The following is a 16,312-nucleotide window of genomic DNA, read 5'->3' as shown; positions in this document are numbered from 1 at the left end:
GCCTCTGCTTTGGAGAAAAATAAAATGGAGATGTTTCCTCCACCCTTCCAAAAGGGTATTTTATAATAAATAAATTTATTACAGCAATTTATCAGGTGCAGGTTCAGCTGAGGCTGGGACAACCCCAGCTCTAACAGTCCCTGAAGTTTAACTGAGCAAACTGATAGAAATAAATAGAAATTGATGCATAGAAATAATCTAAACTATCTGAAATGTTTGACCTAATGAAAAGTATATAATGACTTCAGCAGGCCCAGAACTTTTAGAAGAGTCATTTTTGAATGGCTCTTTCTACAGGCTGCTGTTAAGGAAAGATCACAAAATTGCCTCTCCATTGAACAGACTTGAGACATTGAACATTGAGACAGTAAAAAGAAGCTTATCTACAGAAAAATCTTGCTAACAGTCTTTCTCCTCTCTGCAGAGGTCAAATCAGTGCTGAGTCCAAAGCTTTTCTTAGTCTTCCTTTGTATACAAATTTAATGGAAGGAACTGGCTACCTGCATTATACCAAGATGTAATGCTGAAGAAGATAGTCAGGAGTACTGCAATAACTGATGTATTTTATACAACTTTCTAGAGACAAGATAATGCCCATTGTATTCCCAGAAAAAATTCTCTGGGAGATTCTAGTAAGTTTACCAGTTTACCTTCCATTATATAGCTTGAATTACCCAGCAGCAGTCCTTTACAGCTTTTTAGAATGCTCTGTGTGCAGCAGATTTGCGATGCTGCAGCTGGAATGTTGTTCAGTCCTCCCACAAGGGTGACATCTCACTACACTGACGTAGGAGGCTCTGGCAACTGAGAAGTGGAATCACAGTTTGAGAAACAAGGACTGTATCCCAAACAGCCACAGCTGTTTATGGCTGGTACAGGTACCCAGAGGCTTTTTTCCCTCACTGCAGCTCACCTGGTAGTGGAACTCTGTCCCACTGCTGCAGTCACTACACGAACCAGCAATCAGGGCTGTGCTGCAGTAAAGGCAACACCTCCTTTAACAGCTTACAGTGCAAATTTTAGTCCACCAATGGAACCTAAGTATCTATTATTAAAGCAACAAATCAGCCTTTTTGATCAGTAAATAAAATGTAGACTTTAATACAAAGTAACAGCAGTCTTGTTCTGAAGAGTCAGTTTATGCATAGGTAATTAAGCACAAATCACATCACAAAGGACATTCTTCACCTTTTAACTGTAAAGCTGATATTGCTTTTATGGTGTTGGACATCAAGTACAAGTTCATCTCCAACCTGAACTGGGATGGGCTCATCCAGAACAACTGCAGCTTGTTTCCAGTGTGAGGACTCATCAGATGTGTTCAAGCTATGGTCTTCATCCAGATGGATGTGATACCAGAAGGGAATGGCAGTGACTCGGCCAGACTTACAAATTTGAACCTAAAAATATTTAAAATAATAATAATCAGTTATACTGCTTTGTTCTTTGAAAAGGAAACTAGTTCAAGCCATCTTGATCCTTTTCAGAGACAGCTGCAGACAAGTAACTCCTGTATTGAAATGTTTAGCCCACAGGAGCAATTAAGCAGTGCTGCAGAAGAGTCATTAAATGCACTTTGGGCCCCAGAACTCACCTTCACTTCTCTGCTGGAGCTGTTCAGCAGAGGGTTCATGAGATCCAGCCTTAAGAGCTCTGCTGGCTTGCTCAGGGGTACACAGGGTAACGTGGAGAGATCCAAATACACACGAACAGGAACCTGAAAGTTTAGACCAGAACTTCAGGCAGCAGCAGACATTACAAAGGGAAAAGGTAGAAAACTTAATCGTAACACATTTCCAGGAATTACTGGAATGGCTGTCAGAGACAGACAAAAAGCAAAATTTTTGCTAATCTCTGCTGAAACATTGGAATACAATTGCCTGGGAACAGTAACAGCACAGTCACTCTTCTGTAGAGTAATTGGGACAAAACTTCCACACCAGTTCTAAAACAAACATCACCCATTTTAGTTTATCTCAAGGTCCCTGTGTGGTCACAAAAACCTCTCTGGATAGTTTTAACAGTGTTTTTTTACAGTTCACACCAAATGTAAACAGCTAAACAGCTGCAGCTTTGAAATCATGCCTGGAAGCCACCTGCCAGCTTCCTACCTTGAACTGGTTGATGAAAGGGGCTATATTAAACCCCAGAGTTGGTTCTGTTCCTTGAACAGCGCTCTCCAGCAACAGAGACTCCGATTCTACAAGCATCCCATATACCAACACATACTGTGGGAAAATCTTCCCTCCACTGTGAAGTAAACACCTGTAAAATGAGAGGGATTTCACCTGTAAAGCTGAGCAATCAACAGCAATGAAAGAACAGTAACTACATTGAAGAAAGGCACACTAGCTCTTCCTCTGAAGTCAAGTGCTCCTAAGTAACGTGCCATCACTAAACACAAAGGTCAACAGGAAAGATTCCCCAGGCCCACAAAAGGGGATAAATCCATTTCACACTTAGTTACCCATTTCCATTATTTCACTTCTCCTCCTCTGCCTTCCTTCCCACTCCTCCTGCTGTGAAGAACAGCAGCCTTGCCGCTGCCTCCCTGGTTGTTCTAACACCAGGTGTTTGTCTCTTAGCAGGATCGGTTTGTTCCCACAACAATTTGACACGTACACAAATCTAGGCTTTTCTAACCTTGCACTAAAAGCTACTTTGGTTATTCTCTGCTATCCTGCAGACTTCTGACAGACCAATGAATATGATGATCCATTCGTATTCTTGCATAAAAAAAGATAAAGGAATCTGACATGGTGAAATCTTGATGCTTTTTAAAAATATATAATGTGCACAGTGGTCATGCCAGAAACAACGGGAGGTTCAATCCAAGGAAAAAACCTTTTTCTACAGAAGCAACATAACAGTAATGACATAGTTACAAGGAATATTCTTATAATTTTTCAGGTAATTAGAGATTCCTAGGAATACTTTTGTCCTTTAATACTGTACCTGGATATTGCAGCCTTTTCCATCACTTCCTGCTGGATTAAACCTGATGTCTCTATAACATCCAATATAATAATACTCCACAATTTGTCTGATTTGGGTCTCTGTAGTACCACACTTTCTTCTTCTAAGTGGCTGAGCCAAAACTCTAATGTTTCCTTAGGGAAATGGTTTGCTTCTGCAATGACTTGCAGTGCTGCCTGATGCTGTTCTTTCTCAACAGAACTGTAGGCTCTAACTGGCCCAAGCTTGCCAGCTATAATTGGCAAGATGGAGAAGCCTTCAGATACATCCAAAATGTACAAAGCATCAGGATCCACACCTAGAGAGCTCTTGTTTTGATGCTCTTGGAGGTTTATCCCGCTCCCATGTCCATCAACGTCCATGGAGTGCAAGTCCTTACTTGGAGCTAATGACAGCAGCACTTTGCTCATGGCAGCTTTAAAGCACTCGTGGTAGGCTATGTCATTCAGCAGGGCTATTTCTGTGGATTCCAGCACGCACACTGGAGTGCTGCTATCCTGCTTGGTGCTTGTCTGAAGTCCAGCCAGAGCATTACATAATTCAGCCTCATTGCCCAAACTCAGCGTGTCGTCTCTGTCACTGAAATCCATCCCACACTCTGAAGGTAAAGAAGAAATCTTCTGGATCTTCAAGTAGCAGTCTTGGCAGGAAACTTCCATCATCACAGTATCTCCAGTCTTCACAGAATAATCTTGGCAAAAGAGCACAATAAACATTGTGTCAGTTACATTACAGACAGACACATCACTGAAGAGCCTTAAGGTGCTTGAACCTTAAGGTTCAACCAACCAACCCACCTATCCACTCTCTTATCTCATTTGTTCATATCTGTGCCACAGTATGAGGACATCAAACCTTTACAGTGTGCACAGAGCAGGGTGACCATGATAGAGAAAAGCTCAGGGGAAGAGCAGCTGAGGGCACTTGCTTTGTTCAGCCTGGAGAACAGCAGGCTGAGGGAAGATCTCATCACAGTCTAGAACCTCCTCAAGGGTGGCAGTGCTCATCTCTCTCAGAGACAGCACATGAGCAAATGAATGAAGCTGCATCAGGGAAGTTCAGATGGGACACTGGGAAGAGGTTCTTCACCCACAGGATTATCAGTCACTGGCAGAGGTTCCCCAGGTAGTAGTCACAGTACCAAGCCTGCCAGAGTGCAAGGAGCACCTGGATAATGCTCTTAGACAGGTGATTTAATTTTAGGTAGTCCTGCAAGAAGCAGGAAGCTGGACTCTATGATCCTTATGGGTCACTTCCAGCTTGAGATATTCTAAGATTCTAGGAAATGGGAAAATAAAAGGTGGGTGAATACAGAGTAGACACTGTTAAACATGACACTGCCAATGCCTGTACGTGGAGAGTATTCCAAGTTGAATCCCACATGGGGCAGGGGGTAGGTAGGAATGTTTAGTTTTTGTTTTGTGGCAGTAGCAGCTAGCAATGCCTACCTCACCTTGCCCCCCTCCTCTCCTCAGTAACATGTTCATCCAGTGAGCCAGTCCATAGCCCCATTTTTTGGAGATGCTCCACAATGCATTAAATTCAGTATAGAAAAAACCCAACTTAATGAAAAGTATTCTCCCAGATCTCATCTGCAAAGTCCCATGAACAAGCCCTGATGCAGGGAGATCAGGAACCACCTTTCAGCGACTTGCTGTTGAATTTCTAATCCTATTTAGACTTCCTAGTCCCTGAGATAAGCTAACTGATCAAAATGAGAAAAATAAACCCCAAATGAAACCAAGTTCATGTACCACAACAAGCAAACCCACAGGACGTACCAAGGAGGCCCTGCACAGGATACACTGCCTGTTCCCAGCAAGTTTCCTCAGTGGGACTTGTAGACAGAGAGTGCTCATCATCAAGCCGCAGCACAAACCACACCACAACAGCATCCAGTATTCCTCCTTCAGTGACTGGCAGGCTGAGCTTCCAGGGCTTCCTAGATGCCAGGCTTTTCAGCTCCTGACCAAAGCAGAAAGAGAAAAAAAAAAAAAAGTGGTGGAGTTTATTTCCACAAATAAAAAGTTGGTTTCATTAAACTAAATCATCCAAAATTTCTGCACCAATCCATGAGGGCACCCAACAGAAACTTGAAGTTACCAACTCTCTACAATACCAATTATTATCATTAGTACTCACTAGCATAGGAGTACATAGTCTTCCCACATGCAAGAGCCATTTCTCACATGGATAACCTGCATCAGTGAGAAGCAAACACACCTACATCTGAGAAAACACACATTTAAACCCACTGAAAACTCCAAGAAAGACTTCAGACTGGCAGGGCTTGCCTTATGAGAAAGAAGAAAAACAGGGCCAGGCTTTTGGCTGGACTCAAGCCAATGCTCAGGCACATGTTTCACTTGAAACCTGTGTTCAATCAGTTCTAGAAATACTGTGTGCTGTGAATTTGCTCACACACAGGCTTGCAGAGCCACTATAAAAACAGCAAGTATAAAAACACCTTTGAGAGTGTTTTATCTGCTATCTGGGCTGTGTAGGCCTTGTGTAGAAGCTCAGGCATGAACAATTTCACTACTGGGAAGACCTTAAGGTCTACCCTAAAGGGACCATTTATAAATTCTCCAATACTCCTAGAAAGTTTTGACTATGTAACAGGAATTAAGTCTTTTTGCATGTACAATTTATTTTTCTCAGGAGTTACCTTCTGCTACCAACATTCACAAGCACAAAAGGACCAGCACTAATGTTTTAGTTCCAGCATAAACCCATTAACAGGAGGTCAAGCACAAGGGACCAAAGGTTCTCTCAGTCACAGCCATTCTGCTTGGTAATAGCCCTTCCAAAACATTTATCAGCTTCCTGATCTGCTTATGTCAACACTTGTTCTCTTTAAGTTTCAACCTTAAGATACACTGGCAAAAGGAAAGTTCATGTCCTGCTCTGAGGACACAAGTAGCTGTCACATGCTGTGCTGGATTTCTTGTTCTCCCCTCTTCATTCTGTGTGCTCCAAGAGCTTGTCTATCCCTCTTCTCACACCAGAGATGGCTGAACAATGGGCAAGTTAAAATTAATGGATGATAACGAAGTTCATAGTAAGATCTCACTGCTCTTCAACAGAAGCACTTTGTAGCCAGTCATCGTTCTGGTACCTCCTCAGCTAGTGAAGAAAAGAGCAGTCAGTTGAAGCTTTGCTGGCATCAAGCCTCTTGAAATAAGACAGCAATAGCACATGCACGCACCTTGTTCTTGGTTTCTGGGAGAGGCTGGAGAGGTATTGAATTGTATTTGATATTAGTATTCTTGATTATTCCACAAAAGCAGCAGGCCCAAGTTTCTCATCCAGTGGGTTCTACTAACTGCAGTGTTACATTGCCATCACTTAAAAACCCATTTGAAGGCTTATTTCAGCTTTCCCTGCTCTCTGCCATGCTGCTTAACCCATATTTATTCCTCACATTTGCCACTTTATAAACCTTCTATTATTTATGCCAATTACAGATTTAAACAGCTGTAGCACATCAGGATGGCAATTTATCAAGTAGTCTTGTTAAAGAGAGAGCAAAGGAAATAAAGCAATGGCACAGGAATAAGCAGTAAAACCCCAAAATGATTCAATGCCACACGTCCTCTGAATGAGAAAGACCTACAAACAGAAGGAAAATCTACAGAAAGAACGCAGTTATCGAGTTTCCTTATGTCTTGATCCACAATTTCTCACATATCCCACGCCACAACTTCTCATGAAGGATTAGGAAACGCCAAAATCTGTAACTGTTGGCAAAAGCACAGCTCCTTTAGGGCCTGAAAGTGAGACTGAGCTTTAATTACTGGCTGCAGAAGTAAACATTTCCCCTGCCAGTGGCACTGATCTGCTGCCAGCAAACAGGCACACATGTAGCACTAGGCTGGGTGCAACTGTAATTACAGCCACACCTCATTCCCCTGCCTGGGAGGGACTGAGCTGCTGCTGCTAATAACAGCAGCAATAAAGTAATCGCCATAAAGCAGCTGCTTTTTTAAAAATTATTGTTATTATTTGTGAATTTTGACTTATTATTTCTCTGACCTGTACTGATGTCTTTGAAGTCTCCTACAACTCAGTTCAATAAACATTTCTGTACTGTATTTTAGGTCTTCTCAGTTCTGCCAGTTTAGGTCTGGATAGTTAGCACAAGTGGAATAAATGCAGCATGCCTCTAGTTCTTTGAAAGAGGAGTTTAGAAAATAACCTTACTAGTGCTAAGTGATTTCTTATTTGAATTTCTGTTCTTAGTCAGTAATTCTGCTACTGCTCTTATGTTTAGGTGGATTTTTTCTTATTACAATAGGAACAAAGACCATTTTTTTTTCTCCTTTTTACCTGCATTGAATGAGCATCCAGGTACGGCCATGACATTACACATTAAAAAAAACAAAAAAAACCAAAAAAACAAAAAAACCCACACAAAACCAAACCAAAGCAAAAACAAAAGAAAAAATCCATGCTGAAAGTAACCTACCAGTGTTTGGAACTGCCACATTTGCCCAGTAAGTAACAACAAACAGTAACCAAGGACTCCCAGCCACATCAGTGACTCATAACAGCAGCATTTCTTCCTTTTTACTTATGATATCTTAACATTTCATGACAGGAGCACTCCATTAGTCTAACTCAAACTTCAAAGGAGCACTTCTGAAGCATGATTTCAAGAATAACACTGTTCTTTACTCTTTAAAATTATCTTTACATGTTTGCCAGCAGGCAGATGCTTAAGAACAGACATCTCTCAGATGAGTGCAGTAGTTCCTTATTGATGCTGGAAGCAGAAGCAACGTTAGGTCACAGAGATTGTTCCCAATAGTATACTGAAGAGCCTTGTCTTATTTCATTTTTCATCTTAGGATGTCAGACAAGCCAACTAGGAAAAGCTATTGATTCAGAAACTGCAACTCCTGGCCAAGCAGCAGCCAAGAATAATTTCATTTATATAACAGAATCTATTTTAAGCTCTGACTCAATGCTAGTTCCCCACCACAGGTCAATGAGCCAGAAGCACACCAGAGATCAGATGTGTCATCTTTTTAGCAAGCTCAGCTGCAGGGGCTGGGCTCCTTGCCTTCCAGCCCAGGCCTATTTAGCATACACATACAAATGTATTTTGTGCTAAATACACAAAATTATGCTACTAGATTTCAGAATGTCCTATTACAGAAATACCCTAAGATACAAAGGAGCTGAAGTATGGAATCACATGGTTGAATAGAATAATTTCTTTACCTCCTCTTTCACATTTACATTTTTATGCCAGATGGAAAATACAGCCTTTCTCCTGTCCTCCAAGAGCTTCGTGAAAACTGACCTTAGAGGAATAAACTAAGTCAGCCCCACAACTGCATAAATCATTTAGGATGGATCTCTTGCATTCTTCCTCCCCCTCCCTGTACTGAAGCCAGTAGCTGATCTTATGGTGAGGTAGTTTATAAAGTTCCCTAAGCTATGCCCAATGAACAAAAAAAATACAGACTGTCATCTGAGGAATCACATCACCACACACCCAGACAAGCATCAAACCACCAGAGCATTTCAGTGCAGCCTGCCAACTTTACACTTGTGAACTGTTCTGAAGCTGAACCCAACAACAAATGAGATACGGGACTTTCACTATTATCAAAAGATTCCTTAAGAAGGCTGCAGGAAAAATCATTACCTGCAGGTCGTTGAAATCTACTGTCATGACTTGGCAGGGTTCTGTGAGGGCTCTGTAACCCCCAGGAACACGACTGAGCTTCTCGGTGGTGTAGGGCTCCACAGTTTCCTCTGAGCCAGCAGCAGCATACGTGGGACTGAAGAACTGCACTGAATCTGACAAGCACACACCAGCAACTTCCTGCATTCCCACTCTGGGAGTAGAAGCAGACAGAGGAGAAATTAAATTCCAAATAATTTGACCAAAAAACTAAAGGCCTAGGCTGACTAATTATTTTAAAATATACAGCGTTAGAATAGTGAAGTTAAAAAATACTAAATTCTGTGGGGTTTTTGTCATGTTCAGAGCAGCTCAGCTCTGAACAGAAAATGAACCTCATTTTCAAGAATCAGAACTGAATGCTGTCACTAGAAACTAAGAAAAAGCCCAAGACATATTAAGAATTTCACTATATCCCAGGAAAAACCCCAATACCAATAACTTAAAATTGCTGAAAGAATGGGACAAAATACAAAGCAGAAGATCAGATCAGACACAGAGAGACGGCTGTGATATGCAAGATTATCAACAATTGGACTGAAGGGGGATTCTTCCCTCAGCACAATGAATCAGTGTTTGATGATAAATTTAACACATTTTCAAATGTACTTCAGGAAAAAAAAATCAGGTATTAATTCAACTCTGAGCTCAACGTCTACTTCCAACCACTCAAAGTAAAATAATTAAAGCATGAGGAAAAGCTTAAAGAAAAGTTGTATTAATTGTTCAAGGCAAAAACTGTGCTAGATGATATAAAAATCATGAGAAAAGAGAGAACTTCCACACTGCTATTTCATTAGGCCTCCTGCTCAGAAAAAAACCTCCAAACCCTAAAGCTTTCCTGTAGATTGTGAAAACACTTCAGGAAATGTGAAGGCATAAACATGAGAATAATTCAAAGAGATCTGCACAGTTTAAATCTGAGAACAGGCAAGTGTTTCACATAAAAACAAGGACTTGTTAAAACAGTCTTACATATTCTTACTGGAGCAAAAAGGGATCTCAAACTATAAAGGCAAGAAATTTAAAAATTACTTTTTTTTTCCCTACAGCATATAATTAATTTGTGACACTCACTTCAGTCCTGCTAAGTGACTTAAGCTCTTAAAATGGAACATCAATTCAACAACAAATTAGCTTTCATTCTATTTAAATTTTGTAAGGAATGGTCAGTGCTCAGTTTCATGGCAAAACCTCTTCTAATTGATGAATAATTAACTTATAAAAGAAACTATTCTGTGACCATCTACCATGGGAACTTTTCTCTTTCTGGCCACTTTCCAGATCATTTCCAGTGCATTAGAGAAATCACTGATGCAGCCTGGCTGCTCTTCTTCCAGTGCACTGGAGCTCCTCTACAAGTTAATATTTTCCAAGTCCAAACCTCACAGACAGAGACTGTCTCCATACAATGATACCATTCTAAAAGATTAGAATAAATATGAAAGTAACTGATACACATTCAGAACTGGTCTCAGCAAAGAAACCCAACTGTATGCCAGCTCAGAATTAGGCAACGGACGTGCAGACAGGTAAAGACAGCTGGAGCTATCAACACTCAGGCTTTACGGGGGTTAGATCCAGAAGTGAGGTAGTATGGAGCAGATTATAAAGAGGGTAAAATGAGGATAAAGGCCAAATGTTAATCCAAGAATATCCAATTCAGAAATTGAGCAGTAATTTTACTATGAAAGAATTAAACTTCTTTAGCATGTGTCAGAGGCAGGCATTTCAGCATAACTGTAGGATTAACAGGAGGGGTGGAGATGGTGAGAGCAGAAATCTTTTTAAGTAAACAGATAATCAGCCACTCAAAAAAACAAAGAACAAAGTAAATGAGAAATGGTCAATAAAAACAACCAGTCTCTCTTCCTAAATAAAAAATGTGGGTTCAAGCTGTGCTAGAGTTTAAACACACCTGTGATGTCTACGTATCTCTTTGCATTCCACTGCCATCCCAAATATTGTAGCACTTGCAGGAATAACTCTCCCATAGTCTCCAGCACTAATGTCTTGGTTCTTAGGCTGTGAAAACATGAACAACAACATGCAATTAGACAGTGGCCTTATTTCTACCAATACTGAAAAAGCCTAAGTTACATATTAGCAAGCCACTCAAGTGACAGTCAAAACATGGCTAAGTTCTTAGTGACTGGTAAAGTCACTAGTCTTTGGCAGTCTGTTGACCATTAGAGGAGTTTTTTAGATACAGTGTTTCAATATAACCTGGCATCAGCTTTACTCTTCAGTCTACTACTTCCCCTGTGTAACTCTGAGAAAATGCAGATTGAAAAACACTGTTACAGTACACTGAAATATTTGACGACTTTTCTGTTATGCATCATTCCTGTACTTAACACTAGAGGTCATCAGTTTCAATTCAGTACAACACAAAAGGTTTCAGCCAGCTAAAACTTCTTCTTAAAAGAGTTGGAATCAAGGCAAGGACAAAATAAAGAGAAGTCCTCCTATTAGGAAGAATATTAGCTTAACGGAGATTAGGCAATGTAAGACTCCTTGTCGTATTACTTTGCTTAATGTACTAGCAAAAACGCAAAATATAAAGTAAAATCTGAGACTCGGTGGAATTTCTCAGTCTCCCAAAAAGGTCCAAATCAGCAAAAATAAATTATTTACCAAATTATAATTGAGTGTTCTCAAATGTTACAATGAAAAATAATTGTACCATAATTCAGCATTTTCTGCTTAGCCTGACTGTACACTTAAAATCCACACAAACCCTTTTGGTGTTACTTACAAAGATGGGGGCCAAGAAAGACTTAAAATAAATGAATGAGCAATGATTAAGAGTGAACCACATGTGATGAAGGAAGGTTACACCAGGGAAACCTGCTTTGCAAATACCTGTTCACTCAGAACACAGAGCTCACAGAAGTACAATGCATGTTCTGCCTCACATACAAATCAAATCCACAGAGCAAGCCCACATCACTCATTCTTAGCATACCAAAAGGAATGAAATATTTACAGGACAAGTGTTTCTCATTCCCATATGTCTGGAATGTGTGCACATGCACAGATGCCCACATCACCATCTACCTTTGGTTGTAAAAGCAGATGTTCCCAAGCATGGATCAAGCTCTCCACAATTCCTTCTCCAAATAAGCCAGCATCAACTGTTTCTGTGACAACCAAGGAAACTCTAGACAAGAAAAATATGATGCACAACAAACACTCCTGTCAGCAATCAATCATTCTTTTAAAGAAAAAGCCATATCAATATGAGCTCAGAGCAAAACTTTTACCAGCATTCTGGAGTTTCAGTACATGTGGGCAATTTAATTCTCCCAAAAAATTATGTGTTTTGAATTGTTGTCAGAAGTTATTGAAGATGCAGATAAAAGAGAGCAAATACTGAGCAAGTATTTACTGTAAAGCTTCTTGTTCAGCATTTATAAATAAACTGTGTGGGAAGAATCTAGCCAAAACAGGAAGAAGTTTCAGCCTGGGCACACAGCCAATGATACTGCAGAATATGTATTTTGTGCAATAGCATGTACTCACACATGTGTATAAAAAGGAATTAAAACCCTCAAAACTATAATCAAAGCACTATAAAATTCCTACACAGACTAACAATCCTAAAATCTTAAATCCTTTGGAATTAAGCCAAAAAACATACAGCATAATAAGAGGAGACACTTCCAGAACAGCAGTAATTTATTTATTAATAGTTGCCATCTAGTAACTCATGATATACACTGAAGGGATCCATGTTACAGTAGCTCAGCTGACACAATTAGGGAAGGCTTGATTGGCCTAAACCAGGAGCTTCATCAATTCAGATCATGAGCCTGTACCATCACCATAAATTTATTAAATGCTAGTAACTCCATCCTATTCAAATGCTGCAGAAGTGAGCCAAAAAATCTTAAAAGTATTCAAGTGTGTTAAAATTACTTTTATGACATAGTAATCTAATTTTTTCCCGTTGCTGCAGTATCATTGCATATGCCCCAAAGCTCCAACTATCAAAGAATTAAACTCCTTAATATATGACATTGTTGATTTACCATAGAAATTAGGATGATCTGAAGAACATGTTGTCATTTCTGCTCTTCAAACATATTAAAAGATACAGAGAACCTTCTCACATTATAAGCAATATCACAGCAGTGTTACTTCCTATTTAGGGCACAGACATTTCCTATTTTCTTGGAATTAAGAGCAAACTCAAAATACCATTGGAAGAGAAAGTAACAACCTACCTTTCAGGTATGTGCTTTGGAATTTCTATATCAAGCGACTTCAAATGCAGAAGTTTGATCTCTCTTTCCATATTATTTGCTGCCACCACATCACGGGCAAGTTCATACATGGTTTTGGATAATTCACAGGCATAGACACAAGATGCTCCCGCCTTTTTTGCAAACATACTGAAAAAACAAGAACCAGGGGTTTTCCCCTCCTCCACATCTGCTTCATATTTCTACCAGTTCAAGTCTAAAAATCATCCTTAAATGAACAGGTATCTCCTGTGTGAACACTGATGTTGCACAAGTTGATATCCTCTTGATATGTTATCAGCAAAAAAACCACCACAGTTAGCATAAGGACACTCCCTCAGCTATGCTGAATCCACTCTTTACAGCCAGTATTTAAAGACAGGACAAATAACACTACAATACAACTTCAAAGCTCATGTGAGTAATTCAATTTAAACAGCACTTACTGGCACAAAAAGCACCTGCAACAAATAATGAAAAACGTTTAAAAAATACTACCAGACACTAATCTCCAGTCTCACTGACTTCTCAAAGCTTCGCTCGCCTTCTTAAATTCTGTCTCCATAAAAGGATCAAGGTAGTTATTTTTTTCCACTCCCAGCCAAATTTTGCCAGACAACCCATCTTTCCTATCACACTTTCTATTTTCCATTAAATTCCCGTGCAACGTGCCCTGTGGCATACCTCAAAATCCCCGTTCCCGTCCCGATGTCCAGGACGGACGTGCTCCCCGAGCGCACGGCGCTCTCGATGGCCCTGAGGTAGGTGAGGTTCCTCCTGGCGTCGTTGAGCATGACGAAGTGCCAGCGCTCCACCAGCCAGTTGGCCACGCGGTAGAAGTTCTCCCTGGCGTCGGCGAAGCCGGGGTTCAGCTTCACTGCTCTGTGGAAGTAGCCGGCTGCCTCGTCTCTGAAGCCCATCCTGAGAGCAAAGAAATGACCAACAAACGGAAAGCAAGCACGCAGCTGTGAACATCTGAGGGTCTGTAAAGAGGTCTCACGTCAGCGAAAAGATAACAGAAGTATTTAGCCTTAGTTAGAAAAATTATCTTTGGAACTAGTGGCATTACTGTATGAAAAAGGATGATTTATAGCTGTACATCAAGTCGCTGTAAAATGCAAAGCCAGTTCAGAAACACCACTGTGTGCACCAACCTTCATTGACTACTGCATCCTTTGACAAAGTAAAACAGGTCTTTTCTTACAAGAACTCACTGCCACAACGTGACAACAGCAGCTCTGCAAGCCAGAGAAAATATCTGATATTTTAGAAATATCAATATAGAAAAATATCTCACAGATATTCAACTAAAAAGAATGTTATTAACTCAGGAAAATACTATAAAACTGCTGGTACTCTGTTTAACTGGAACATCCTGCAAAACCACCAAGTTTTGAGTTGTTGGCTTTTGCATTAAGTGCCAATTTTGAAAAAATAAATTAGAAGAAACAAAAAATAAACCAAATTGTGAATGTGAATCAAGCTTTAATAATACCTACAGCATTATCTCAAATCAGCACTGAAAAAAGCCCTAAATCTATCAAATATTTGTACACATTTTAATACAATGCTCAGAGAGGTGTTCCCTTAAAGAAATTACAAAAAGGAAAATTAACTCAAACCACCAGGATTATGATCTGTAATTTCAGTCTTAAAATTCCAGCCTCAGAACACCTGAGCAACAACAAAACATGGTGGTTGGGTTTTTTTCACACTTGCTGTGATTAACAACATTTATTTTAGCACTGGCTACTCTTATAAAGCTATTTAAGACAAACAGATTTGAATGTCTTTGTGTTTACAACATGACCCTTACAAAAACTTAATATACACCACTACAAACCTGAAAAGATGCTCTCCCATACTGTTACAGATCACTTCATCATTGGGATACAGTTCAAGTGCTTGTTCATAGCAGTTAAACAGATCTTGAATCCGTGCCAGAGAATCCAGTTCTTCTGCCCATTTAAACAGAGTAAACTGAAATGTTTCCTAGAAAATAAAACACTGAGATGCTGGGAGCTGCCAGAAGTAGGGAACTGAGGCCTGAAAACATCTGGAGGTGCCCTGACACACACCTGGACACCCTCACATGAGGATCAGCACCCAGCAGTGTTACTGAGAGCCTGCTTGTATATTAATGCATGCTGCAATATTAATGCATGCTGCAATACTGACAGGGCCCTGGTTTTATTAAATGCAATTGACACACAGAGACTAAAAGATTCAGTGAACTCCCTTCATACAGAGCTTATTGAAGAAGTCATTGGCCATCCCGATTATTAGTGATTTTCCCAATTCTGTCCTCAATAAAAGCAGAAATCAGCTACATGTAGCAAATCACAAGTACAAAACATGTCACAAAGACCTCAAGAGAATTACAATAAAATCAAATTTCAAGCAATTCAAAGAGCACTTACTTTGACAGTAGTTTTTAACTCAGGAGCTAGATTTAGTACCAGGAGATAATGAGCATATGCAGTTCCAAAATCCTGGCTCTCTAGGCAATGCTGAGCACTCTGCAAAGATCTGGAAACCAACTCCCGTCTGCTGGCTTCTCGGCCACCCCTGTGGTTAGAATGAAGTTTGGCATTGGAGTTGGGCATTTTGAAGGCTGTAAATGCTCACTTCCCCTAAAAAAAAAAAAAAAAAAAAAGGTCACACATACTATATAATGTAGGCCAAAACATTTGTGCACAAACTGGACAGATGTAAAAAAAACATTTCCGTTTTCACTGGCATTTAGTAAAGACATCCCTCCTCCCACCAAATCCTAAAGATTTAAAAACATCTAATCTTTATGCTACTGATAATTCCATCAGCTCTGACTGCTTACCATTCAAAAGTCAAGTGTGCACCACATCTAAGTTAAACCAGGTCTTGGAAACAATTTCTGGCACTGTAAAATTTATTTTTTAACAGATATTTTAGCATGATCAAACAGTTTTGCACACTGGAAGTTCATGCATTTAATAAATTTCGCAATCAACCACAAAATCTGCAGCTTAAATTTCTTCTCCTTGAACAACAGCATCTTCATAAAGCAAAGCCTCAGAGAAAGACCTTAACAAGTTCGCAGTTTATTTTACACAAGGTACCACAACTACTTTTTCTCTTTAAGAAAACATCAAAAGGAGCAACCAGAACCAATATGCACATTTTTATACCTGCCTGTGTTACGGCTGTAACTTTTAAAGGTACTCCGGTGAGGAGGGCTATAGCAGGTAGAGATGCGTCCCAGAGTTGAAGAACACGAAGCTTTCGCGAAGAGGGACTGCAAGAAACACAACGCCATCAGGGCCGGAATTCTTTTTTAACCTGTTTTCTTCCGTTTTCTTAAAGATAAAGTAAAATAAACAACAAAACGCAGCCCAAAGCTCGGCCGAGACAGGCG

General features: G+C 40.0%; 1 protein-coding gene across 1 annotated transcript; it reads right to left on the bottom strand.

The window, feature by feature from the left end:
• Positions 1-1,070: 1,070 nt before the first annotated feature.
• PRMT9 (protein arginine methyltransferase 9) lies at positions 1,071-16,224 on the bottom strand. The gene is made up of 13 exons (XM_066318064.1): positions 16,086-16,224; positions 15,339-15,551; positions 14,762-14,910; positions 13,603-13,839; positions 12,901-13,068; positions 11,732-11,834; positions 10,590-10,696; positions 8,633-8,825; positions 4,758-4,941; positions 2,956-3,667; positions 2,112-2,265; positions 1,595-1,717; positions 1,071-1,400 (listed from the first exon to the last, which is right to left on the bottom strand). The coding sequence occupies exons 2-13, from the start codon at positions 15,522-15,524 to the stop codon at positions 1,185-1,187; spliced, it is 2,532 nt and encodes an 843-aa protein (XP_066174161.1). The 5' UTR covers positions 15,525-15,551; positions 16,086-16,224; the 3' UTR covers positions 1,071-1,184.
• Between the last annotated feature and the right edge of the window lie 88 nt (positions 16,225-16,312).

The sequence above is a fragment of the Sylvia atricapilla genome, chromosome 4 (assembly GCF_009819655.1).
Source record: "Sylvia atricapilla isolate bSylAtr1 chromosome 4, bSylAtr1.pri, whole genome shotgun sequence".
Taxonomy (NCBI): domain Eukaryota; kingdom Metazoa; phylum Chordata; class Aves; order Passeriformes; family Sylviidae; genus Sylvia; species Sylvia atricapilla.
Note: the sequence above shows the minus strand (reverse complement) of the source record. Positions and strands in the feature narration are given on the sequence as shown.

What these genes read in the sequence shown, in the direction of transcription:
- PRMT9 (XM_066318064.1), bottom strand. Translation starts at nt 15,524, where the DNA reads ATGCCCAACTCCAATGCCAAACTTCATTCTAACCACAGGGGTGGCCGA. An exon ending in GAAAAGGCTGCAATATCCAG is followed by an intron (nt 2,266 to 2,955) that starts GTACAGTATTAA and finishes CTCATTTTACAG; the next exon opens with GTGTTTACTTCACAGTGGAG. An exon ending in GCTCCAGCAGAGAAGTGAAG is followed by an intron (nt 1,401 to 1,594) that starts GTGAGTTCTGGG and finishes AAATATTTTTAG; the next exon opens with GTTCAAATTTGTAAGTCTGG.